At 51.8% G+C, this 26,884-nt stretch overlaps 1 protein-coding gene across 1 annotated transcript; it reads left to right on the forward strand.

Moving 5' to 3' along the window:
- The first annotated feature begins 281 nt into the window (after positions 1 to 281).
- On the forward strand, positions 282 to 16,802 carry RIMS3 (regulating synaptic membrane exocytosis 3). The gene is made up of 7 exons (XM_028160296.2): positions 282 to 328; positions 4,612 to 4,859; positions 10,252 to 10,393; positions 12,237 to 12,349; positions 14,416 to 14,517; positions 14,858 to 14,997; positions 16,442 to 16,802. The coding sequence occupies exons 2-7, from the start codon at positions 4,643 to 4,645 to the stop codon at positions 16,652 to 16,654; spliced, it is 927 nt and encodes a 308-aa protein (XP_028016097.1). The 5' UTR covers positions 282 to 328; positions 4,612 to 4,642; the 3' UTR covers positions 16,655 to 16,802.
- The last annotated feature ends 10,082 nt before the right edge of the window (positions 16,803 to 26,884 follow it).

A 26,884-nucleotide genomic window follows, 5' to 3' on the forward strand; every position in this document is an offset into this window, starting at 1 on the left:
GAAATAGAATGAGAGTTGAAATGGTTTGCTCGAGGTCATACAGCTCGAGGTCATGTCCAAAGTCTGTCTTTTTACTCCGTGAACTACTGGAAGCCCTTGAAGACAGATGTCTTTTCTAGTCCCTCCTCTAAGCTCTCCTCTTTCCTTCCAGAGTCTTATCACATCACCTCCTCCTGGGAGCTACCCTGATTGCCTTCACCTCCTTTCTTGAAAACTGGTGTCCCAGAAGAAGTGAACAGAAGCCTCCCGTCAGTGCCCTAGGGGAGTGCTGTTGGGAGGGGCGCAGCCCCCTGTGATGTGGAACACCACGCTCAGAGTCATCAGTTTGGTGAGTTTGGGTTTTCCTCAAGGTGAGCCGTGAGGAGGGCATCTGACAGGTGACGTGGAACCTGGGAGTTAGGAGACTTGGGTTGGAGCTCTGATTTGTCACCAAGTTTCTGGGACTGGGTGTGTCTCCCATTCTGGACCTTGATTTCCAAGCTTTGCCAAATGAAAGGCTCGGGGTGGAAAAGGGATGGCAAATCTGTTTCAACTCCTGAGCCTGTTCTCATCAGCCGGGTACTCAGACCTCCGGCCAAACATCAAGGGCCGGGAAGAAAACAAGGCTTGTTCCGTGGGGAACTGGGGCGGTATTTGCTAGTGTGGAGCTTTGGCGGGAGTCGGAGCAGCAGCCAAGGCAGCAGCTGCCTCCAGAGCAGCGGTCGCCGACTGAGCTCCGAAAGGTTGGCCACCCCTGCTGCAGAGGGTGAGTCTGAGCTGTAGTTGTAGGTGCTGCTGTAGCCACAGAGCAGGGTCCGCAGGGAGAACTTGACAGCAAGCCCCCCCGAACCAATGAGATCCGGGGACAACGCCCCTCCTTGGGGTCCCCTAGACTGGGCTGGGAAAGGAGTGCTGCTTAGTGGTGGGAATTGTTGAAGTGATTTCTGTGGAAAGGATGTCATTCAATCAGCAATCTTTTAAACCACCAGAACGTGAGGTTCTGTGTTCTGTATCCTGCCGGCCCCCTCTCCCTGCTGCCCTTTTCCTGTCCCTGTGGCCTGATGGCCCAGGGGTTGCTATGCAGTAGGACTTCCTTCTTCATAGGGGCCAGGTGGCCGGCTCTGTCAGTCTCTCTGTCTTGTCCTGCTTGAGCTGGACTGGCTGCCATAGAAGCAACTAGAGCCCAGTCCTGAGCCTGCCACTGCATGTGTGCTCACAGACGCTGCCCTCTCAGGCACTCATCAGCTCTCAGGCCCCAGGGCGGTTAAAGATGAGAATGTGGCTCTGGAGGGTGCAGAGTCCTGGATGTCAAGCCATCCGCTTGTTGGTGCCATTGATTATTCATGAGGAAATATGAGTCCCTGGGTTGGCAGGGTCAGGAATTTTGTCCCTTACCCTCTTACCTTCTTGTCCCCTGGGGAGTGGTGTACTTGAGTGTCCTGTAGTCTGGCGGCTCTGTGGCAGTTTTCTCAAAGAGCCCAGAGACTCAGGGCAAAGCCCACATCTTGGGGTGGGTTCTGGGTTGAAGGGGCAGGGGCTGCAGAGTGTGTCTGACTCTTTGTGGAAACAGGAGACCTGGGTTCGAGTGCAGGCCTTGCCACTTCTTAGCCGAGTCAGATGAGCGAGGCCTCGACATCTGTGAGAGCCAGTTTTCTCATCGGCGACATGGAGATAACCACACACCTAACAAATACTGTCAAGAGCCAGTTAGGCTTACGCTGCAGCAGCTTCAAAGTATCAGATAAGCACTCTCCCACCATCCACCGAAAGGCCGTGCAGATGCCCCAAAACACACCCCAACTGGCACTAGAATTGGAAAGTAAAGAGAAGAGATCATCATAGGCCCAAGTCCAGGGGACTTTCCATCAGCTGCAATGTTGATGGGGGATGGATGGAGAAATACTACCCGGGGCTCTGCACACTTCGCAAGGTGAGTGAGAACAGTCCAGACAGCCACAAAGAAAGCAAGACACGGCTTTGACTCTTCCCCACTGGCAGCCCTAATTCCCAGCCCGCAGGAGCCACATGGACCGGGAGACCAGGCAGCCATTGTCAGCCATCTGGGAGCTGTCTTCCTCGTTAGCTGGAGGGGTGCCTTCCCTCTCCCACCCCTTTCTTTGTGCTTTTGAAAAGTTGGGTTTCCTCAGGGTGACAGACCTGAGGGAAGAGGGTCAAGCAAAGTGCCCCTGAGCCCTGGGATGGGGAGCTGCCCTGGAAAAACACTGCAGGCCGGGACAGAGCCTGGAAGGACTGGGCGCAGAGCATGCTAGAACAGCCTTCTCTCCAATACACGGCCTGAGCATCGGACTTTTGGCCAAGTCCTAGGGCTGATACCAGAGATCCCACCTCTGTACCACACAGGGCCAAAGATGCCTGCTGCCCGGCCCCCAGGGCCCTCTGTCCTCTCCCCTGCACTCATTCGAACTGCCCTTAAATGCTTAATTGCATTGTTAGTTATTTACTATCTATCTCCTCCTGGAGTGGAGGCTTTAGGAGGGCAGGACGAAGTTGGCCTGGCTCACTACTGTATCTTTGGCACTCACCATAGGCCTTGGAATTTTAAGGGCTTAGATATTTGTTGAATGCAGCTAATGGGGAGTCCATTTGTATACTTTGGAAAGGAATTTAGCAATATATTCCAAGAATCAAAAAATGTTTATGCCCTTAGTATCAGGTAGGATGCTTTTGGATGTCACAGAGGACTCTGATTCAAACTGACTTAAGCAAAGGAAAATACATATCTCACATAACAGAAAGGCCAGAGAAAGGCCAGCTCAGGGTGGCCTGAAGCCCTTTCTGTCTTTGTGCTGTGCTGCCCTCAGCACACTGGCTTCATCCTAGTGGAAGCAGGAAAGAGACAGAGAGAGAGAGAGAGAGAGAGAGAGAGAGACCTCCACCTCTCTTGTAATCATGGAAACCAAATCTTTCCCTTAAGTCAGATTAGGCCAGCTTTGTCACATGGACCAGTAAGAGTTACCAAGGTGACTGACACTCATTGACTAGCTTAAACTAATCAAGGCGGGTGGTGGGGTGGTACTGGATAAAACCAGTGTGTTAGGAAGCAGGGAGAGAGAATGGATGTTGGGGAAGCTACCAGCAGGGTCCACACCCCCTTAAACTAGTCACTCCATTTCTGGGAATCAATCCTAAGGAAATAAGCAGAAAAAAATCAATGTAGAAAGATGTTTATTGCTGTGTTGTTTAAAAACAGGAGGGAAGGGAAGAGGGGGATGGGGATGGAGAAACAGAGAGAAAGAAGAAAATTGGAACTGATCTAAGAAGTAACTATATTGAAATATTTCAGTTAATTATGCTAACTCCATACAATGGGATATTATGGGCATCAAAACATTTAAACATTAAGCCCTCCATGCCAAAACCGGTTTGGCTCAGTGGATAGAGCGTCGACCTGCGGACTGAAAGGTCCCAGGTTCGATTCCGGTCAAGGGCATGTACCTTGGTTGCGGGCACATCCCCAGTAGGGGGTGTGCAGGAGGCAGCTGATCAATGCTTCTCTCTCATCGATGTTTCTAGCTTTCTATCCCTCTCCCTTCCTCTCTGTAAAAAATCAATAAAATATATTTTAAAAAATAAATAAATAAAAAATAAATAAACATTAAGCCCTCCGGCCGGTGTTGCTCAGTGGTTGAGCATCAACCTATGAACCAGGTCACAGCTTGATTCCAGTCAGGGCACATGCCCGGGTTGTGGGCTTGATCCCCAGTAGGGGGTGTGCAGGAGGCAGCCGATCAATGGTTCTCTCTCATCATTGATGTTTTCTATCTCTTGCTCCCTCTCCCTTCCTCTCTAAAATCAATGAAAATATATTTTAAAAAAACATTTTAAAAAACGATTTATTAAAAAAAAACCATGTATACAAAGTGTTAATGACATTGGGAAATGTTTGTGATATAAAGATAAATGAAAAATGCCAGGATTAAAATTGTGTTTGTAGTATGAATTCAATTATTTTTGTAGATGCATAGTAAAGAGATTGGGAGGAGATGGGTTAAAGAGCTTGTGGTGGCTGCCTCTCAGTAGTGCAGTTAAGGGGGCCTCTTGCCTGCTTCTTTATCCCCCTCTGTGCCCTCCCTTTCGAGCAGGAGGACCTCCTCACAGCCCGCAGAGGCTGGAGCCAGTTTTGCTCTCCCTGTTGTTATTATTGGCTGTGAATTAACCATCGCTAACACTTACTGAATGTTTACTCTATGCCTGATGCTGTTCCAGGCACTTTCACAGGCACCGATGTAATCCCTAGGACAATCCTATGAGGTAAGTGCTTGTGCTTCTTGTTTTGCTGAAGAGTTCACCGAAACCCCAGGATGTTGGTCCCAAGGTCACACAACTAGGGTGTAGAGGCCTTTGGAATTCAGGAGTGGGCCATTTAACTCCACAGCCTCTGCCTTTACCACCAAACCCTGTTGCTTGCCAGGGTAGCCATGTGCTAATAAGAATAGTTTCATTTATTGAGCCAGACTCTGTGAACACTCTTTACATTTATTTGCTCATTGACTCCTCACAACCTCAGAGAGGCCGAGTGACTTGCCCGAGGTCACACAGCTAAGCGGTGGCTGCGGTAGAGGGCCCAGGGGTCTGATGTGGGACCCCCTTTGTCTCTTTATCTCCCCATAGAGTTGCCTGAGGCTCAGCGGCCCCTGGGACCATGTTTAACGGGGAGCCAGGTCCAGCCTCAGCTGCAGGCTCCAGGAATGTGGTTCGGAGCTCCAGCATCAGCAGTGAAATCTGCGGATCTCAGCAGGCCGGGCCCGGGACTGGGACCACCACTGCTAAGAAGCGGCGTAGCAGCCTCGGCGCCAAGATGGTGGCCATTGTGGGCCTGACCCAGTGGAGCAAGAGCACGCTCCAGCTCCCCCAGCCTGGTGAGGGGGCGTGGGGCACCAGGGCGGGTCACCTTGCATCCAGGGACAAACACTTATGTAGCACTTACCATATACCAGGTGCTATTCTAGGTCCAGTACATGTCCTGACTCACTGAATCCTCATATAACTCTGTGAGGCGAGTCCTGAAGCACAGAGAAAGGAAGTGAGATGCTCCAGTAAGTAAGATAGCTAGTAGGAGCATTCAAACCCCAGCATTGGGCTTCTGAGTTCATGCTCCTAACCATTACCCTGTGCTGCCTCCATGTACAAACTTATACATTATTCAGCCTTTGTTTATTAAACAGCCGCCAGGTTCCTGGCCCTCTGCTAAGTGTCACAACTTCACAGGCACACACAGCCCCATGATTCAGCCTCACGGGTGATCTCCAAGTTTCCTAAGTACAAAGAGCCACACAAATGTAGTTGCACAGTCACACACATACATTACAAAGTCACATGAGAGAGGTATACACAAAGACACATGCCTTGCCTGGTTATACCTGGTTATATGAATAGTGTGCTCAGTTTCTTAAGTAAGCCACTACCCTACTGCCAGGAAAGGACAAGATAGTCATTCACACTGTACATGGTCACACATAAAGCCAGTCATCATGCAATTCACACAAACACAGACAGACCCAGGTCACTGAAGCGCTCTCTCTCTCTCTCTCTCTCTCTCTCTCTCTCTCTCTCTCTCACACACACACACACAGTGCCCATGGTCACAGAAACATGTCACAATGTTTACGCCCATATCTTACAAAACCCCATATTCACACACTTTATCAGCTACATCCCGACAAATTTATTATTCTTGCTTGACATCTAGTTATGGAATCCCAGTTATGCTCAGAGTGGTGGGCGACCCACCTTGTCACACACAGTCACACCTGGACCCTACATCACAGAGGAACCAGCCCTCCCCACCAAGACCTCCTCACTGTGTGGCATCAGCCCAGACACCAGCTGGTTGTGTATTAAAATCTCTTCCTGCTTATTTTTCTCAGAGTAACAACTTCCCTGAGAAACCTTCAAATAGGCAGCTGGATGGGGGTGGTGAGGGGGCGGGGGTGCCGGAGCATCCGGGGAGAATGCTCATCGAGAGTCCCAGTTGGGGCTGGGGGTGGGGGACTTTTCCAGGCCTTAAAATAGCTTTTTATAAAGCCCTCCACAGGAGCACATGGGATGGTCTTTTTCAGCACACAGGCTGTGATGTGGTTTCTGGCTCAGGGAAATGCTAAGTGAGGAGGGGGCTTGCAGTTATCAATGCCCCAGGGTGGGCATGGCCCCTGTGAACAACCACACTGTAGGCCTGACACGAGGGAGTCAGGAGGAAGGGGCCTGGAGATCCAGGGGTTGGGCTGGCGCAGGATCAAGGGGGGCATGTTAAGGTTAGGAGGTTGAAGAGATGTTGGGCCCCAGGAATCTGGCTTGAGAAGACCAAGCCCTGCTGATCTCCAACTGAGACAGCTTCCGATCCAAAGGCTCCTTCATGCCCAAAGCGATTTGGAGGAGCGGTCTTTCAGGGCCAGGGCAGGGCCGAGTCACCAGGAGACAGTCCAGTGATCTGCCTGGGACTGTCCACCTACCTAGACTACCCGTCAGCAGGCAGGGATGGGAGTGGACACCAAGGAGACCTCCAGCTTCGATGGGAGATGAGTGATGGTGGGGCTTCGGGATCACTTGTCCCTGTGGTAGGCAAGGGCAAGGCTGAAGGTCCGGGGCCTGAGCCAGAGGAATACACAGATGCCCTTCTAACTGAAGGTCTCCATGAATCACCCAGTCACCGAATGTCAGAGCAGGAAGGGCCCCGTGAGTTCATCTAGTCCAAGGTGCTCATTTCATTGGTGAAGTGTTGGAGCCTGAAGAAGGGATTCAAGGTGGCCTTCAGAGCCACACCCTGTCATTTACTAGCTGGGGACTCAGGCAAGCGACGTCACCTCTCTGAGTTCGCCACCTCGTTTGTGGAATAAGGACAATACCTGTGCCTTGCTGAGTTGTCCAGGGGATTAAATGACATAGGAGATGTAAAGGCAACAACCTTGTGCATAGTAGACACTTGATACGTTGTCGGTGTTAATATTACTTCCCATGATCAAACAGTAGGGCCAAAAAGCAAGTGACATCTCTGGCTTTCACAGCCCCTTGCTTGTGGCATACCCCTCTCCCATATATAATTCCATGTCCCCCCTTTTTTTTTTCCTCCCAAGCCTTGGAGTTGTCAGTGTCCTAGCTTGGGTGGGAGAGTCTGGCTCCAGAGGGATGTATGGGGGTGACTCACCTTGGGAATCAGCTCTGGAAACTCTCTTCTGGACAAAGATCCCAGCAGGGCATCTCCGGTTGCCCCAGGTGGGATGGCTCAGTTCCCTGCAGGGCTAGGCTGTGTGAAGAGGGGAAGAACTCCTGTCCTGGACCCAGTCTTCTGGGCTCTGGGTCTGCTTCCCAGGGGCCTCCTTCCTCCTAGTTTATCCATACCCTGCATTGGCTCAAGCTCCACCCACTCCCTCCTCTTTGCTTCAAAGCCTGGACTATCACACCAGCCTTCCCTCTAGTTCCCTGCCTCCTGCCTACCCCTTCCAGTTTATTCCTCACTTGCCATAGAGTAGCTTCCAAAAACTAATCCTGGCTTCAACTCCTCATGGGACCCTGGGAAAGACACTTTCCCTTTGGGCCTGTTACCTCTGGAAAATGGAGCTAGAAGGGACTCTCTCCAAGCTTTCTTGTAGCTCTAACATTCTCTATGTTGTGGGAGCAGTGAATAGGGTAGGGTGAGAGCTTTGGGGTCCCAGGACACAGGTGGCTTCTGGCCTAGCCTTAGACTGGTTCCACACAGGCCATCCTGGGCTGTCCCAGCTCCCGCCCACATTGAGCTCTTCTTTTCAGCACCGAGGACAGCAGCTCCTCCTGGGCTCTGGGCTCTGAGTCAGGTGGGGAGAAAGCTCAGCATCATTCCAGGAGATGCCATAGAGTGCTGTTGGGACCTGTGACTGCCTCTCCCTCGTATGTGGTGAGACAGATGGGATGGTTCCTGGAGTCTTTCAATCTCCGGCGACCACAGAATTATTGCAAGCAATTTGCCCCGGTTCTCTGGAAAGAGAGGCTTTATAAAGTTACTTCCTGGGTCAACAGAGTTCAGGGACCGGACAGGTATGAAACAGTAGAGAAATGTTCTCTAGGGTCGCAAGACCTTTCTCCCCACCCAGAAGACATGGAACTTAGTCTCTGCTGAATCACATCTCAAATCAATGTGGAGTTGGTGGAGAAGAGTGAGAAGTAGCGCATCAGTAGACTGGGAGTCAGCCTTATGGATGCTTGGACCTCAGCCTCCCCATCTGTGAAATGGCAGGGGCAGGGGGCTAGCCCAGGTGTCGCTAACATTTCAAGGATTCTGCGATTCCCTTACCAGGCATCACAGTGGATTGGACAGGTCTGATCAAAGAAGGGAAATTTTCTCCCAAATGGGCCAAAGCTTTCCCAAGCTCTAGGAGAAGGGGACTGAGGTCATATGGTGGCAAGGCTCTGGCTTCAGCTCAGGATGTGTGTTGTGTGGAGGATTCGAGGGGAGGGAGGGTAGAGTGCAGCTACCACAGACCTATCTGTCTTCTAACTGCATTAGCGGGGATTGGCAGTTAGGAGCCAGGGACAGGGCGAGTCCCTTGCCACCCACTGTTATTGCCCAGCCCTCTGTGTGTGGTGGGTCATGCACCATTTGTGGGTGTGCGTCTATGTGTGTGATTGAATGGATAGGTTCAACTGCAAGTGTTATGGTGTGAAGGACACATTTATGTGACAGAGTATGTCTTGTGTATGTATGATTCAACCCTGGAAGTACCTCTTGTGACTGTTGTATGAACACACACATAGCCTTGTATGTGAGATCACCGTCTTCATAAATGTGATTGTCAGCACTTGTGTGTGTCTGCTTATGCCGGTCGGTATGAAAGAAGTATGGATGAGCTAACATGACTGTGTGTAAGGCAGGCAGACAGACAGACAAGTTGATGGTCTCATTGATTCCTGGATAGTTAGCTATTCCAATATCCCAGAAGCTGGGATGGTTTGAAAGGAGACATTTCTCCTTACCACCTCCCATTCCCCCCCCCCCCGCCCTCCCCCTCCGTCTGTCTGCCAGTGACGCTAGCCCTTTTAGCCTTTCCTCTCCCAGTGGGACTTCCTGAAAGATAAGTAGGACAAAGCAAGAGGAATAAAGCACCCCTCTCCCCAGGGCAGGTCTTGAATATCCTCACCATTGGATATGGGTGGGTTGCCAGGGTAACCAGCTCCCCCTTCCCCATTGTTTTTAAGGGGGCTGCAGTGCCTGTTCCACCCCTCACCCCACCTCTCCCCACTCCTATAGCCAACTTCATTCTTAATTTGCCTGGGTCTCTAACCAGTGATAGCAAAGGGCTCCTTTGGTACAGACCGTATCTGAGCAGCACTTCCCTCCCCATCAAGCTCCTCAGGCAGCCAGGCTTTAGCAGGGGAAGTCCATGCAAACCCTCAACCTGGCTTCTGTGACCCTGCCTGCCCCAGGAGGGGAGGGTGTCTAGAGGGACCACATTGCAATGCTAGTAGGTTGCCATGGAAACCCAGGCAGGATGGTGTGCTGCCAGGAGAGGCAAAGTGCCCCATGTTCCCTGCAAGGCTGAGCTGTGGGTCAGGATGGGGGCAGAGGGCCCTGTGAACAGGAGGCACCGAGACACAGGGGTGGGGGGGGGCGAGTTCTCACTGCATACCTTCTAGGGGTCTTCTACAGACCTCTTCAAAGCCATAGTCAATTCAGGCCGACCCAGCCATCCTCTCTTACTCTTGCTTCCCTAATCACCTCTTCATGTCCAGACCCACCTGGAGAATGCATGTTAGTCTGAGAGTGCCCAGGCCTCCCATCAGGGTTGTTATAGGGCCTGTGAAGGTATCAGAGATGTGGCTGTGAGGTCTGAGCGAGATAGGTGCCTGAGGGCGAGCAGATCCAGCAAAAGGCAAACTTTCCAGAAGAGAGAGGCAGGAACACAACCCTTTGGAGCAAAGGCTGAAATTGAGTGGGAAGGTAGCTGTCAGGGGAGCCTGGCAAGGATGAGGGTGAGGACCCAAGAGCTGCAGGGGTGGGGGGCTCTTCCTGGTAACTCCATACACCCCCAGCCCCATCATCCCAATTCTGCCTCCAGCCATCTTTCTGATCTGCTTTGTCTGTGTCACTGCCCTGAGCAAGGCCAGGGGTCAGCTGCAAACCAGCTCTAGAGGTCATCTCAGCAGTGCCCCTGTCTCCAGTCACAGCCCTGCCCACCACGCCCCCTCCCAAGAGGGTGACTTGTGAGCAGCGTTCTCAGAGAGGCCTCACTGGTGATCTGACCTTGTTCCCTTTCTGTGCTTGATGTGGGGGACCGGTCACAGAAGGGACCACCAAGAAGCTGCGCAGCAACATCCGGAGGAGCACGGAGACTGGCATCGCCGTGGAGATGCGGAGTCGGGTCACGCGCCAGGGCAGCCGGGAGTCCACCGATGGGAGCACCAACAGCAACAGCTCCGAGGGCACGTGCGTGCAGCCCACCCCACCCTGGACCCTCCCTCCTCCGTCCTCTAGTCATAGAGCCAGAGCAGAGCGGGAACATCAACCCAGATGTCGGTGTTCCTGGGCCCCTACCTCCCCCCACTCCCCTCCCCTGGACGTCCCACGCCGGGGCCCCAGTCTTCCCATTGCTGTTTCTCGCGTCCGAATACCCCAGTGGCCTAGGAGTGGTTCCTCCCTTCTGTATATTTCATGCCTCGCGCCTCCCAGCACCTACATGTGGCCCCACTCCAGAGGAGAGGGTTTGAAAGGAAAAAGTGATTCAAATCCTTTAAATCTAGAACCATTGTTATGTCTCAAATAAGTGGAGGTCTCACAAGTGGCCTTGCTTGGAGCTCAGGGAAGGAGATGGGACTGGATCAGAGTTTTCCAAACTGTGGGTGGTAACTCATAGGCGGGAAGTAAAATCAGTTCAGGGGGTAAAACCAGCATTAGAAAAAGGAATAGAGATTCAGTTGTATCCTGTGGAGTGAGGATGAATTACCTTGTGGACTTCTGTGTCAGTTGTTTTAAAGTATGGGCGCACATAGGTCTGGGACATTAAATGTATTTCTTACATTTGACTGCATGTGAGCTGCAGTCAAAAATGTGAAAGTCCCTCAGATCTCCTCTAAATTATGAAACTACAGTATACCACTAAGGTTTTCTGATTTGGCCTCATTAAGTCACAATGATTTCAGGATTATTTAAGATTCTATGCTCATGTATCTCACTGCTATGCCTACAGCCATGAATGCAAGTAGCCACTAGCATGTATTGTGTCCTACTATATGCAGGGTATCACTGGGCACTTCAGATCAGTGCTTCTTATTCTGGGATCTAGTGAGCACTATCAGACCAAACACTGTCTCCTTTAACACTCGCTACGATACTGAGAGATGTCAGTGCTACCTGCGAAACAGACCAGTAAGAGTGGGTGAGCCCGAAACCCCTTCCTGGGGCGTGGAGGTCAGACACGCGGCCTCTCTGACGAGCACACACACAGCCCGTCTTCCTCCCTGCCTGTCACTGGCCCAGGGCGACTCAAGGCCAAGCCGTCCAGCAGGGGATTTGTTCTGGGGCAACCTTTAATCTCTCTAGCCCGAGTTGTTTCAGACCTTAGGGCTTTCTCTGGTCCATTGTAGCTCATGAGTGGACCTGGGCCAGCCCTCCCTCACCTGTCCTTTCTCTGCTGGCGCACACAGGACGCCTTAAAGACATGCACAAGTAGCACTTTACCCTCAGGGATAATGGCAGCAACCACTACCACATACTGTTTTCTGTTTGTCTGGAACTTTTCATGCACCACATATCCCAATTCTCACCATAAACCCACACGAGTTGGGCATCACCTCTGTTTTGTAGGCAAGTCTCTTACCTCTGGACGCTTCTGTTTTCTCATCTGTAAAATTGGACAATAGTTGCTGCCACACAGAGTAGTTCCGAGGATTCAATTACATGAGACATGTGGAGCATTCAGTGCACTGACACATGGTCACATGGTCACATGGTCAACTTTCAGTCACTGTCAGTTTTTCTTGTTACTGCTTTCCAGCGCACCCCTCCCCCGCCCCAGACACACACAACCATGGCGCACCTACCACCCTTGTCATTAACCTGAACCCTGTAATTGTGTTAGTTTGGACTCAGTGGCTGTTTTGGGCACCACCTCATTTATTGATTTGATTTCAAACTGTCCCCAGCCAAAGTAGTACCCTAAGCTATGGAGAAGAGAAACTGAGGCAAGAGGGGAGTGCCCCGTGCCTTGGAGGCAGAGCCGCTGCATCTCACCAGCCAGATGCCCTCACGTGCCCCTCTGCCTCCTTCCCAGGTTCATCTTCCCCACCACCCGGCTTGGGGCCGAAAGCCAGTTCAGCGATTTCCTGGATGGGCTGGGACCAGCCCAGATTGTGGGGCGACAGACGCTGGCAACTCCACCAATGGGTGAGTCTTCGCGAGGGCAGGGCGAGTGGGGTGATGGCAGAGAGGGTGAGATCAGCAGGGCCCTGCGTGACCCGAGCCTCACTCAGGCGTCCCTGCCAGCGCAGAGTGAGCACAGCACTCAGGATCCTGCCTCCTCCGAGGGGAAGGCCACCGCAGCAGCCCTCCCGCACATCCCTCCTCGCTCCCCCACTCTCTCCCAGCCACCCCTCCTCCCTCCAACACACTCTCCCAGCCATCCCTCCTCGCTCCACCACACTCCGCCGGCTCTGCTAAGTGCTGGACAGAAAAGGGTGAACAGATCAGCACGACATGGGTTTTCACGGGGCCGGCTCCATCACCAGTTCCCTGAGTGGCCTCGGGGAAGTCTCTTCTCTGAGCCTGTTCCCTCATCTATAAAATGGGAATAAAAACACCTGCCTTCACTATCAACAATTTATTGAGGGTTGTTCTTTTATTGAGGGTGGGGGGTAGGGAGTTCATGCTTTGCATGAAGTATTTCATTTGATCCTAGGAACTGCGTCTTATTTGACTTCTACTAGTGTCTGGCACCTAGAAGCCTTTAGTAGAATTTCATCCCCCTTTCCTGTAGCCAGGAGTAGTTCCTGAAGTCTGTGCTGCAGTTCTGGCTCCTTCCTGCCTCTCCCTTAGCTCGTGGATGTGTTGGCTCCAAGCAGCTGCTCCCAGGACTAGTCTCCCCAGAGACGCCTCCTGGCCACCCTCTTCCCCACAGTCTGACTCAAGCAGCGTCTGACCTCCAGCACACGAGGAAGCTGAGTGCAGACAGCGCCCTGCTGTGAGCCATACAGTGAGCGGGGATTTCATTCCCGCCAGGGCTCTTCCCACTGCACTGCCCTGTCTTCCTCCCCCTGCGCACACCGGAGCCTCTGTCTACGGGAAGAGGGGTGCGCCCAAAGGGTGAGCGTCAGCTCTTAGCTGGCTCTTGGGTTGGATTGGCTAATTCTCAGCACTTGCTTTCAGACTCTTAGGGGCCGGGGAGTCTGCTTCTCTCAGCAGCCCTGAGCCCAGCCAAGAGCTGGGAGGCAGTGAGAGGAGCAGCCACTTCCACTAGGCAAATGCGCCATCACAGCCTAGAACTGTGCGTGTGGTGCCCTCTGGTGTCCCAAACTGGGAATGACAGGTTTGTGTTTGCTCATCTTGGGGATGTTATAGTGAGACAGGGAGATTAATTCCTGAGACATCCCCCTCCACTTCCCCGTGGGAAGGTCAGGAAGAGTTGGAGGAAGGGGAACGAATTCCAGAATGTCTTTGTTTGTATTTGCATCTTCCCGAGTATGCAAATACAAACTATTGCATAATGGCTCAGAGAATCTAAAATGGGTACCGAGCCCATAGTCAGCTCTATTTTAGTTTTTCTGTATCGGGCTTCTGCTTTTGCACTGCTTGGAAGGATGTTCCAAGTGACTAATGCTAAGAGTTCTAGAAATCAGATAACTGGCTCGATTCCACACACAGAGCTTGCCCCAGCTGGGTAATCCGTTTTGTGGGAGCACAGGGAGGAGTTCTCAGTCCTCTGCTCCCAGGAAGTCTGCCGGCCTTCCCTTCATCCTTTGGCGATGATGCATGCCAGCCCTGGTTCCCAGGGAGCACCTCCTGTCCTGGGCAGGCTCATATCTCAGCATCTCTTCAAGCTGATAGTCTTTGAATCTTTGACACGTATTTAGGGGAGTGGCTGAGGGCTGCTGTGTAGAAGGTGAGTAAGAGCCACTGAGCCCACAGCCTCCCTCTGTGTTCCTGTCTCAGGAAGCTCTGTCACCAAACTTGCCTACTCTGCTCAGTAAAACAGGAGCTTCTCAGTTAACCAGACTTAGATGAGAGTTTAACAGCCACTTTTGGTCCCCAAGCATGTCCCTTGAGGGTCATGCCCCCACCCCAAGGGACCTATTATAGTGTTCCTCGGCTGCTATAATGTGTCTCCTAAGGCCAGTTCTCCCACAGGCAGTTCTCTTCATCTCGTGCGCTTCCCAGGTGGCAGTGCCCCTGCAGGCTGGCATTCTGCACAGCGGCTAGTCTGGCTCTGCCTGGACTCTCCCTCTTCTCCCTTGCAGGGGACGTGCATGTTGCCATCATGGACCGGAGTGGCCAGCTGGAAGTGGAAGTGATCGAGGCTCGGGGCCTGACCCCCAAACCTGGCTCCAAATCTCTCCCAGGTGAGGCTGAGCAGCTGGGAGAAGGGTTTTGGAAATGAGGTCCTGCCAGAGAGGAGGATGCTGCTGAGGTCTGGGTCTAATGAGTCCTCAGTTCCCCATTGGCCTAAGTCAGTATTCTCAACACTGGAGTCACCACTTGCCCCAAAGGCCAGGAAATAGGGGTGGGGGTAGGGGAGGACAGAGGAGCCAGTGTTTGAGTCAGTCTCTTTGACCGGCTGTCCACTGGCCAGCTCGTCCTACTCACCCTGTTCACCTGCAGGGTCCCCTGGGGGTTGGGGATGGGACAGGCCGTAGCAGTCTCTCCTGACCCATCCCCATCGTGCTTTCTCCCATCCCTTAGCCACCTATATCAAGGTTTACCTGCTTGAGAATGGGGCCTGCTTGGCCAAGAAGAAGACAAAGGTGGCCAAGAAGACCTGTGACCCCCTGTACCAGCAGGCTCTGCTCTTTGACGAGGGGCCCCAGGGCAAGGTGCTACAGGTGAGTGTGAGAGGGCAGCGCTCAAGACTGCACGTCATCCTTTGAAATCCGTTACATCTATGACACGTCCTGTGCCCGGTACTAATGCCAGGTGCATTCATATGTGTTGCCCATTTATTTTCACGACCCAGTGAGGTGTGATTGCCCCCGGCTGATTCATAAGGAAACCAAGGTGTGGAGGGCAGCTCAGACTGCCCAGGTTCCACCTGGCGCGGGCTCACTGTGCATCGGCTCCACACCAGGCTGTGAGCTGCTTCCCATTGTGACCTCGCTCCACGCTCCAGACGAACCTGCGAAGCAGGGTGACTCTCCCGTTTCACAAATGAGGGAAAGAAAGGTGAAGTGGCTGGCGTGAGGCTTCAGCTGGGGACTTGCTGAGCCGAGTCGAGCCCAGGTCAAGATGACTCTCACCCCTTGAGAGGGACAAACGCTTCACCACGGTCCTGGGAGGGAGGGGTCATCATGCCTGTTTGATAGATGAAGTGCCTGCGGCGCCCTCGAGGTTACCGGGGATAGAGCACAGTGCTGGTCGGCCTCCGGTTCTGCCTCTGGGTTCAAGTTCTAGCGTGATCGCTTACTAGCTGCAGTACGTGGTGCAGGTCAAAGGAGAGAGGCCTTAGAGGCCTCACACAGTGCCTGTCACACAGAAGGCTACTCGCTAACTCTGGACAGTGGCGGTGGCAGTGGGCTGTCGGCCTTGCCTGAGGCCACGGGTGACAGAGGGGAGGCTTGAGCCAGGGGCTGTCTGAGCTGTGGGCCTTCTCATCCACGGCTGTTCCTCTGGGCTGAGGTGGTCCCATAGCAAAGGCACGTGGGGCTGCAAACAGTAAGAACTGATGAGCCGTGGGGTTCTGTGGGGGAAAGTTTAGTCTTGTGTGTCAATTTTTATATATATTGGAATTCTCTTTTGAAAAAAGAATTCACCAATATAAACACAAGTTCGAAAATGACCGAGCTAATCTATTCCCCTCTCCCGGTTTTATGGATGGATGGGAACACTGAGGTCCAGGGAGGGCAAGGGGCTTGCCGGGGCCCCACCATGAGCTGCAGCAGAGCAGGACCTGGAGTCTCCATGTGCTCCTTCCCGGAGAAGGCTGTCATCTGGGACGCTGGGAGCTCCAGAAGTCAGACCCAGGGTCCATGCCCAGCTCTGCCACCAGTTACCGTGTATCTTTGGGTTAGTTCATTAACCTCTTTGAGCGGCCGTTTCCTCTTTGTGGAAATAACACACAGCACCTCTACCTGGATGGTTGCAACAATGGAGATGCTATATTTAAAGTCCGCAGGTGTTAAGTGTGCGGCAAGTTGTTTGAAGTCAGTCCAAGTTTCAGCTCTCTCTGTCCCGTTCATTTGTGCCCTGGCGGAACCTGTAGGTTCCTGGGCCCACTGCCCAGCCCTGGAGTCGGGGAGGTGGCTCAGCTCCTCTTTCTTCTCCCACTGGTAGGTGATCGTCTGGGGAGACTACGGCCGCATGGACCACAAGTGCTTCATGGGCATGGCCCAGATCATGCTGGATGAGCTGGACCTGAGTGCGGCCGTCACCGGCTGGTACAAACTCTTCCCCACATCCTCCGTGGCAGACTCGACCCTCGGCTCCCTCACCCGGCGCCTGTCCCAGTCCTCCCTGGAGAGTGCCACCAGCCCCTCGTGCACCTAAGGACCTCAGGAAGAGGCGGGATGTGGTGTGGGAAGGGTGCCTGCTGGCCCCCTCCTCCCCTGTACATAGTCCTCACGTCTTTCTGGCCCCTCGCCCTGCTGCATGCCTGTTGGCTACTGGGCTCGTCCCAGCTGGCGGTGGAGAGTGTAGTGTGTGTGTGTGTGTGTGTGTGTGTGTGTGTGTGTGTGTGTGTTTCTGTCTGTGTGTGACCATGTTACATCTGTTCATTTGTCTGGGTATAGTCAGTCTTGGTGACTACGTGGGCTGAAATCCATGTCCTTCTGTGTCTTGTTGAAAAGAAACCCAAATGAGTGTTGTGTGGACACAACACCCCCTCGGTCCGGGGATGGAATGGGGGGTGGCCATTGGTCCATCCTGCCTGGTCCTGTGCCCGGGGCAGAGCCCAAGTGCCCCTGCCTGTTCCTCTTCTTGGTGGTCCCTGCTGAGTTTTCTGTCTCGTTCTTTGTTCCACCTTTGCCTCTCCCAGCACTGCTACCTTTTTTGAGGAATGTAGCATCCACTGCAGCTGGCCACATGAGGCCCCTCTGAGAACCCTGACACCCTCCTCCGGCAGCTTTGCCCACTGAATACGTCTGCAGCATGCAGCATGCCCGGCTAGTGCCCTGGCCAGGGCCTGGGAAGCAAAGATGCCTGGGGAGCTGCGGGCTTGGAGATTGCTTCCTCCCTCGGGCTAGAGCCACCTCCTTCCCACAAGCAAAACACTGGAGGTCTTAGTTTCCAGGGTTGCTGGCCAGACACTTTAGGGGGAAGTTCCGGTACCTCCCTTAGCACTGCTCTTCACCTCCCGTCTCCCTCCAAGCCACCGCACCTCTGACATGCCAAAGGAGCTCTCCAGGGGACCCCAGCAGGTGTGGACGGGAGGTGTGGCCATCCAGGAGGCTGCCTCAGAGGGCATGTAATCTACCAACACAGACAGTCCCTGGAGGCACCTGTGTCCTCCCCAGGCTCGGAGGGTGGCCCTGTCCCCACAGGACTCATCCTGGTGGGGCCTGGCCTGTGAGGAGGTGCTGGGGGGGGGCTGTTTGCTGGGTTAAGGAGGGCAGGGCTGACTTGCTCTGAGCCACCGTTGAGAATCCTGTCTGGGGATTAGCTGCCTGAAGTTCATTTGGGGCTCTATTCTGCTCATTTCTAGACCAGGGTCCATCTGGCAGCTCAGACTCATGTGGGATCCAGCCTCCTGGCCCCACAGACAGCCTGGCTCTGGACTCTGGTCTGCCACAGCCACCAGCTCTGTATAAGCAATACTCATGCTCGGCCTCCCCGCCTCCCCGAGCTCTCCCGCTGCCCGCGCCTGCTGCCCGCTGGAGAGTGGCCTGGCCTGCTCCTGGCACCTCCCCGCTCTGCTCTCATTCCCCCCCCCCCCCCAATCTGGCTGGAGCTTCCCAAAGCTGCTCACACTCTGACTTGGTCTGCAGGCTGGGTCCTGTGGGTGGGACCAGTGCCTGGACTGAAGTCTGGCTCAGGAATGCCCAAATCTGTCCTCTCCCTCCTCAGGTCGAGGGTGAAAGGTGAGAGGTTGCCCAGGAGCCAGACATAGCAGCCCTTGGATCCGTGTCTGGGGAGGAAAGAGTGGCCGGGGGGGTCACAGTATGGGGCAAGCTCTCTCTTCCCCAGACATCATCCCCAATGCTGCAGTGACTCCAACCATGTGCCGGGAGCAGTGCAGGCTCAGAGCCTGAGAGCTTGGTCTCCATCTGTAACCAAAGCGGGGCGGGCATGGAGGTGGGTTCTGAGGGAGGCGGAGGGAAGCTCTCTGGAGATACTGCCATCTCCACCAAGGGGCCTCCTTTTTGGGCAGGATCCACCTTTTCTCCCAAAAATAAGGGGAGGAAACCAGGACCCCGTCAGTCCTGCCCACAGACAAAGAATAGGTAATACGGGCAGTAAAGAAACAAACGCTACCAGCGCCTGGGCCCGAGCCTGCCTTCTTGGATCGGCACGAGACCACTGTGTGCGTGGAAGAGAGGGAGGGGCAGCTGGGTCCCACTCTCTCTTTCTGCAGAAATCCCCTCCCATTGTCAGGGCTGGGTAATGCCTGCACTTCTCACGTTTCTACAGCGAAACAACGGGCTCTGTACTCTTTGATCCGAGGGTGGGAGAGGGAGGACCCGCGCTCACGGAGGTACTGTATGTCCTGTCTGTGATGTGCTCACCTCCAGAGAGCTCGCCCTCCGGATGGTGTGAAAACACACGAGGGTGGTGGGCTTATGGGTGAACGTGTAGACGTCTGCCGATGTAGCACCGAATGGCGATCCTCAGACCATGCAGCCACCCCCAGGGAAGGGGGGACGTCACCCTCATTCCTCAAAGGGCCCAGAAAGACGTGAGAGAAGGTGGGAGCTGCCAGCAGGGAGGCTGCCTCTGGGTAGCTGGAGGCCGGTGCCCCTGGCCTTGGGGGCAGGTGGGTTAGCACAGGGGAAGTGCCAGCCAGAGGTGTTGATAGAGCTGCCTGCAACCCCCAGCTGCCAAAGCCGCCAGGGTCGGCCCACTCCTCAGTTCCATCTCTAATGGGCAGTGATCCCCTCCGCGTGTTGACCTTGGGAATGATTCTTTTTAACCCTTTGTACCAAATAAGTGACTAATCCCGCCTAGATTTGCCCCCAGGAGGGTGAAGTCCTGTGAGGCTGGTGTGTGTGTGTTGGTGACCGGCTGGATGTCGGGGTCTGTTTCTCAGCACCCTGGGTGCAGGGGCCTGTCTGAGAAGCAGCTCTGGAACTAGCCCCACGCAGGAGGGGAGGGAGCTCAAGTGTGACTCTGGGCGTCCCTGGGCGGGGAGCATCTGTTCTTTCAGAGGGGATGGGGGGGGGGAGGAAGGAACAAGAACCCCCAGAGTTCTCTCCAACCTGGGACCAGCTCACTGCTAGGGACCGTATCCTGGCCCCCAACCACCCCCTAGCCCAGATGAAGCCCAGAGCTGATCTCAGACGGGGGCTCTGTCACTCCCTCCTCCTCCGCTCAGGCAGGCTCTGGAAGACGTGGCAGACAGAAAGGCCCTGCGGCGATGCTGGGCCATGAGCAGGAACCGGGAGAATGACTCAGAGCGCTGTCTTCACATTTCTGCTCTGTTGAATATGTCCCGCTCCCTTCAAAGATGGCTTCCCTACAGGGAAGTCTGTGATGGGCCTTCGGGATGAATGAGGCTCCACTGATGAGCCACTTCTTGGTTTGACCAGGGGGAGGGTGTGACCCTGCGGGAAAGAACTGTCTCCGGAATGACTCCCCATCCAGGCAGTCCCACCACCAGCTCTCCTGGGAAAGGCACACGGGGGAGGCCGCCGCACACAGCACGTCCCAGGCGCTGCCAGGACTGGCCGAGGCAGAACCTCGGAGCTCCAGAGAGAGGGCGCCCGAGCCGCTCCTCATTTGTGGGATCACTGCCCGTTATGGCACTGAGGTCAAGCCAGTCCTCCCCGGGGCATGGCACCCACCAGGGCACGCCTGCCCAGCTCTTCTTTACTGCCAGCCTTGAGGAGAGCAGAAGCGCCCCCTTTAAAGGCGATAGAACCCTCCAAGAGGACTCCTTTGGAAATGAAATGTAGCACAATCTGAGACTGCGTCACGAGGAGCCCTGACACCCAACCAGGGTTCTTGCTCTTCACCTTGCTGCCCGGGAGACCTGTGCTCCTCCCCTGGGGCTCCAGAGCTCCTAATACCTCTGACCCCCCATCTCCCTCGGCCCAGAAAGCAGCACGGCTTCCGTGAGGCTGCTGTTCTGTTTCTCTGACTGCTCCCTGCACTGTGCAAACTCCGCAAGAAATTGCTGCCTTTGCTTGACATGGTGATGAGTTGTCCTCCACCCGGGGGAGGGAGATGGCGCGTCATCAGGGCCAAGGGGTGGGTGGTCCTGCAGTGGCTTCAAGGCGCTGGGTAAGAAGAGGCCCGCTGCCCTGCTGACCCCTCCCTCTCTCGTCCCCTCCTCTGCATCCTCTTCTCCAGTATCCTGACACGTAAAGAGGGTCTTTAAAACGCTGCTTCCTGTACTGCGTTATCTTTCACTGGATGATCAGGGAGGAGATGGGAATGCGGACTCATTGTCCCCGGTCTTCTCCCTCAAGTCTGCTTTCACTCAGGTCAGAAGAGATTGGGGCAAAACAAAGCAATCATGATTGAAGGGCAGGGGAGCCTTGCCCCTGATCGGGGCTGCGTTGACCTGGTCTGGCTGGGAAAGGGTTATTTTGAAAGCGTGCCTGAGCATCTCAGAGCAATGTCAGTGATGCCAAAGAGAGCAACTTGGCCTCCTGGGGCACCAGCTCTGTGTTGGTCTGCCTGATGGCGGGACCTTGTTCTCTGACAAAAGGGCTTAATCTTTCCATGTAGCAAAGCAACTCCCCCACCCTACCCCTACCCCTAGCTTGGGCTTTTGTGGGCCCAGCACGGCTGTGCCTGTGAGGGAAACCACAGCAGAGAGAGAAATTGCCTTCTCTTAGGGGCCTAGACTGCTCATTGAGAAGCATAAGTGCTTTGGCAAAACCTTCCAGCGCTCTGGTTGGAGGCTTGGCCAGTAAGGACAGGGGCCTTGGGCCTACCAAGGAGTTCACCCCAATGCCAGGAATGACCTATGGGACTGGGTTCCAGAGAGCGTGGCTAGCAAATGAGCCCTGGGAATTCCAGGGGCAACAGAGGATCTACCCCATTGGTCAATGGCCCGGACAGCTGGCTATAGAGCATCAAAGGCTGTTATAGAAAGTTTGCCAGAAACAGCAACCATGCGCAAGACTCCTCACATTTCTGGGCCTCAGCTTTCTCATCCGCAAAATCAGAGCATTTGCTAGCTGCTGCACGGTTCCCTCCAGGTGTTGAAAGTCTGATCTGGAGCTGATGAGGGTTGAGCCTGGTGCACACGGTTCCACGGACTGGTTTCTTCCAGCCCTGGGTGCCCAAGCCGGGTGCAGGTCCTCATCCGTCCATGCCCAGATGCTGCTTCTGACGAGAACTCTGGGAACCCTAACAGACTGCTCCCACCTCTTTGTGGTCCATTCTCTCTTATTCTTGTGTAATGATGAGAAATAATTAAGAGGTGTCCTACAACGGACAATTTTCAAGGTGCTGATGTGATGTTACAACCTCAGCTGCATCCTGTGTAGGTTAGTATCCCCACCAGCAGTTGGTCCTCGTGGCTGCTTCTAGAAGGATGTCGGTGGGAGAGTTGAACATGGGAGAATTTTAAAGGAAACGCTCTCTGATGGGAGGAGAGAGGGGACTTCCTGTCCAAGTATTTTGCTTCTTAAAAGCACTCCTCTCTCCAGAATGTCTTTTACCAGGCGACATCTCCGCAGGCTGAGTGGCTGCCTCCTTAGGAAACGTTGGCCTGATGGTTCTATCTGCTCCTTTTAGAGTGCAAATTCATAGGAGGAAGGAGCCCTTTTTTTTAGAATATCCAAATGCATCCTTCAAAGAAAGAGATAGCTGATAGGGACTGACAAGCACACTGTTTAGATAAGAAGCAATTAGCCTTTTATATCTGTGCTCTATACATTTTCTATGTGCAGCATCTTTCCAACCTGGTTGTGGCTCCCGGGTGGCAGGTGGACAGCTGGGAAGGACTTGCCAGCCGTCCGTACAACGTTCTTGCCAATTCCCTTGAGGAGAAAATTCTTCACATGGCTTCTGCATGTACAGTACTTGGGCAGCAAAAAATGATTAAAGTTGGTTTGAAACTGGTTTCGTGCGTTGCTTTTTGAAGACGGTTCTTAATGGTAGGAGAAAACAGGGTTCCAGGTGACTAAAACAAGGGGGAGAGGGGCGCCTTGGCTAAGGGGCAGGAGAGAGCAGAACGTCTCAGGAAAAAGGCCTTGAAAACATACGACCTGGGCTTCTGACTCCCACTGGGGACCCCTGTTGCCTCAGCGATGTCCTTGGGCCATAGAATTTGACTGGTGTGGGCAGCTTGCAGGCTCTGCCTCCAGGGTCCCTGTTTACAGGCCCACAAAGCCTTCAATTCCCACAGACTTCACAAGGGAAGCCCAGAGCCAAATAGAGGGGAAGGTAAGATGGAGCTAAGGTCACTGCCTACCACCCACTGTTCGTTTCTTTCTGAGCTCTTGTGTCTAGCAGCTCTGCTCCAGCACGTGGCTGGGGCAGCCTTGCTTAGTTCAGCCACAGTTGATATAAGCAGTAAACGGCAGTCGACCTCCATTGCTGTGAACTATATCAATCCTTGATCCCAGGAGCACCCCTGCTTCATCACAAGGGGGGGAGGGGGCATCTTAAAAACGATGGGGAAAATGAATTGTTTAAAATATGTATTAGGAAAACTGGTTCACTATCTGGCCAAAGAAATACCTACTTAAACCAAGATACAAAGATAAATCCTAGAAGGTTTAATAGACTCAAAAAGGAAAGGTAAAATGTAAAATTAATAAAAGAAAATGTAAGAGAAATATTTTTGTGAACTAAAGGCAAGAAAAACATTTTAATTTTTTGAAACCATACACTAAAAATTATATAATGTGATTACATTAAAGGTAGGGATTTATATTTAATGAATAGCATCATGGACAAAATTTAAACAGATTATAGAATAGTAATTTATGATGCCAAAAATCGACACAGGATTAATAGCTACACTATACAAGGAAGTACTGCAAATCCTATATAATAAAAGGCTAATATGCAAATTTTCCCCTCAGTAGTTCCATTGACTGGGAGTTCAACCACTCACTATGACATGCACTGCCCACCAGGGGGCGGCGCAGAACAAAGAAAGGCCCCAGTCAGCAGCTGGGGGAAGGAAGGCCCTGATCAGCCCTGATCGCCAGCCAGGCCTAGGGACCCTACCTGTGCGTGAATTTCATGCACTGGACCTCTAGTCAACAATAAACAAACAACTTCAATGGGAAAATGGGCAAAGGAAATGAATAAGCAAAGTTCAAAAGCTAATAAGCATATGAAAATAGCTTCAGAATCAGTATAACCAGAGAAATGCAAATTAAAACAATGACCTATCACTTTATGCCTATAATAGACTGGCATAAATTAGAAAACTGAATAATGCTAAATGATGACAGGGATATGGAGATACGGTTTGTCATTAAATCTGAAGTTACCAGATTCAGTTATATGCAGACCCTGTGCACTGTGGCGGGAATGTAAATTGGTGCACCCATTGTGGAAAACAGTATGGAGGTTCCTAAAAAAAATAAAAAATAAAATTACTGTGTGATTCAGCAGTTCCAGTTCTGGGTATTTATCTGAAGAAAACAAAAACACTAATTTGAAAAGATATATGCACCCCACCCCCATGTCCATTGCAGCATTATTTCCAGAAGCCAAGATAAGTGTCCATCAATGAATGAGTGGATAAAGAAGATGTTATATAGTATAGTATATACAGTGAAATACTACTCAGACATAATAAAAAATGGGATCTTGCCATTTGTGATAATATAGATGGACCTTGAGCACATTATGTTAAGTGAATTAAGTCAGACAAAAAGACAAATATATGATCTTACTTATATGTGGGATATAAAAAAAAAAAAAAAAAAAGACAAAAACCAAGACCATAGATACAGAGAACCTATTGATGGTTGCCAGAGGGATCGAGATGGGGAGTTGGCGTGACAAAACGGGTGAAGGGAGTAAAAAATTACACTTATAAAACTAATAATCATAGTGTGACTATGATTAATAAAGCTATATTGTATATTTGAAAGTTGCTAAGAAAGTAAATCTTAAAAGTCCACATCACAAGAAAACAATAATTTTTGTAACTGTGTATGGTGATGGATGGTAACTAGATTTATTGTGGTGATCAGTGAGCAGTGTATATAAATATGGAATCATATTGTACACCTAAAACTAATGTAATGTTGTATGGCAATTAAACCTCAATAAAAAGTACTAACCCTAAAATAAGAAGAGAAATTGGACTTCATCCTAATTAAAATTTCTTTTTGAAAAACACACACACACACACATTATGACTCATAATAAGATGACAATTTAATTAGATAATCCAAGTAAAAATTTGAATACCACAAAAGGAGATACGTAATTGCCAATAAGCACATGAAAAGATGCTCATCCCCCAAGTTCATGAGGGAACTACATAATCATAGAATGCCTAAGATTAAAGACTGGTAATATCAAATGCTGATGGATTTTTATGCATTTTTAATAGAAATATAAAATGCTAGAACTACTTTGTCAATTTCTTATAAATTTCTTATACACTTACCACATGACCCAGTAATTCCACTCCTTTACCAGGAAAAATGAAAACTTATGTCCACCCAAAGACAAGAATGTTCAAGACAGCTTTACTCGTAAATTGCCCCAATTGGAAGCAATACAAATGTCTAACGTGTCAATCAGAATACAGAAACCACGCAGTAACTTAACCAAGGAAATTTTAATGCTAAAAAATAACACTAGCAGGGGCATAACTATGAAGGTGTAAAGCGGGCTGGAGAATGTTCAAGGAAGGAACAAAATGAAAGGGGGCCCTCTCCTTTAGGCTGGGAATCAAATCTTATTGGAATACATGCAATGTGATGTGAAGTGCGTTCGGAGCCCCGGCCAGGCCCCGGTCCAGGCTCCCGGCCAGCAGGAAACATCTCTCGGGGCAGCTGGTGGGCCAAGGTTAGCAGGCTGGCAAACTGGCAGGTTGGCAGGCTGGTGCCCAGGGGCGTCAGTAGCCTGCTCACCATTATTTACAGAATGCAAGCCTGAAGTGTGCAGAGTCCACGAGCGGAGTGAGGCGGGCACCGGGCCAGGCTGGGGCTGTGAGCTCACAGACATTGCGTGTTCTGGACGCACAGCGGGGCGGAACGCTAATGGACGGCCCCATGCACGTGCCTCTGGCAGCTGTGCGGTCGTCGGAAGAAAAGCCAGCAGTGTCACTCTAGCGCCACCTACTGACAAAGCTCAATCCTGTTTTCACTGCAAAGGAGAAATGTTACAAGTGGCTATCCCATTATCGCAGGTAATGGAAGGTAGATTTGGAGTTTGAGAGGCAACAAGTTGGTAACTGTCATATCTATCAATAGGCCCAATGCGAGAACAGTTTGTGGTACATTAGTAGAATGGGAGGCCTCTCGGCACTACATAGAATGCACTACTGATATATGCAAAAGCATAGATGGACTGCAAAATCAGCATGCTAAATGGAAGAAACCAGACACAAAGAGAAAATACTGTTATATGAAATTCTAGAATACAAGACCAATCTATAGGGACAAAAATGTCAATCGGTGTTGTCCAAGGATAAGGGTGGTTATTGATTGCAAAAGATCACAGGGGAATTTGGGAGGAGGGTGGAAATATGCCAAATCTGGATTGCGGTAGTGGTTACATGAGTGTATACATTTATTAAATGGATGCATTTTATATAAATTACAGTAGTGTCTATTTTTAAAATATCATCTGTAAATGAGATGCCTATGATTGTGTGGGATCTGGACTACCATTGTCTTCCAAGCCCTGGTGCCTTGTAAATTTCAGGCCAAGGGCCAATTGAGAGGGCACGGGTTCAATAGGAACATTGGAAAACTTCTGTTTTCCTGTGGGAGATTGATTCTCTGAGCTGGAAAGCCTTGGTGGTCATGCAGGATTGTTCGGGATTATTCCTGAGATACAGATGAGATGGTGCACCTGGAAGTATGGTGAAGAGGAGGTTGAATTTCTGCATGGACCTCAGTTTAGAAATGAGGGTCTGTGTGTTGGGGTCAGTGTTCTGCATTCTTTCTTTGCTTGATTCCATTATGACTCAGATTCCATTAAAAGAGAGTCCAAGATTCTACAGCGTTTTGACTTGGAAGGTACCTTCAAGCTCCTAGGTTTTTCCATCTTATAAGTTAAGGAGCAAAGACCCACAGTTTGTCCAAGGTCATCCAACAGTTCATTAGGGGCACAGTTTGGACAGAATCCAGCCCAGTGCTCATAAAAAAACATCAGGCTGCCAGGCAGTGGATTAAAATGCAGACTCTCAGGGAGTGAAGGGGAGCCCTCTGACCATCAGGGCTCACCCTAGATAGAGGCAATGGAAGTGACCACTCTCTACCATCCTAAAAGGAGCCTCGAAAAGCACCTCTATCCCAGCCTAGCCATTGCCAGAAGCTGCAATAAGCCCCTATTTCCTCACCATGGGAAAGCCCACTGCGTATACTCAGGAAAAAGACTGAACATGAAGAAGGAAATACCAATACTGACTTGCTCACCAAGCAATAACTGAGTTCAAACTCAGGCCTAGGGCATGGGACATAGGGA

Source organism: Eptesicus fuscus, chromosome 9 (genome assembly GCF_027574615.1).
Source record: "Eptesicus fuscus isolate TK198812 chromosome 9, DD_ASM_mEF_20220401, whole genome shotgun sequence".
Classification (NCBI taxonomy): Eukaryota; Metazoa; Chordata; class Mammalia; order Chiroptera; family Vespertilionidae; genus Eptesicus; species Eptesicus fuscus.

Bases quoted from the DNA above. Each gene is read 5' to 3' on its own strand.
- RIMS3 (XM_028160296.2), top strand. From the start codon at position 4,643: ATGTTTAACGGGGAGCCAGGTCCAGCCTCAGCTGCAGGCTCCAGGAAT. The intron at 12,350-14,415 runs GTGAGTCTTCGC...TCTCCCTTGCAG, and splicing joins GCTGGCAACTCCACCAATGG to GGGACGTGCATGTTGCCATC. The intron at 14,998-16,441 runs GTGAGTGTGAGA...TCCCACTGGTAG, and splicing joins CCCAGGGCAAGGTGCTACAG to GTGATCGTCTGGGGAGACTA.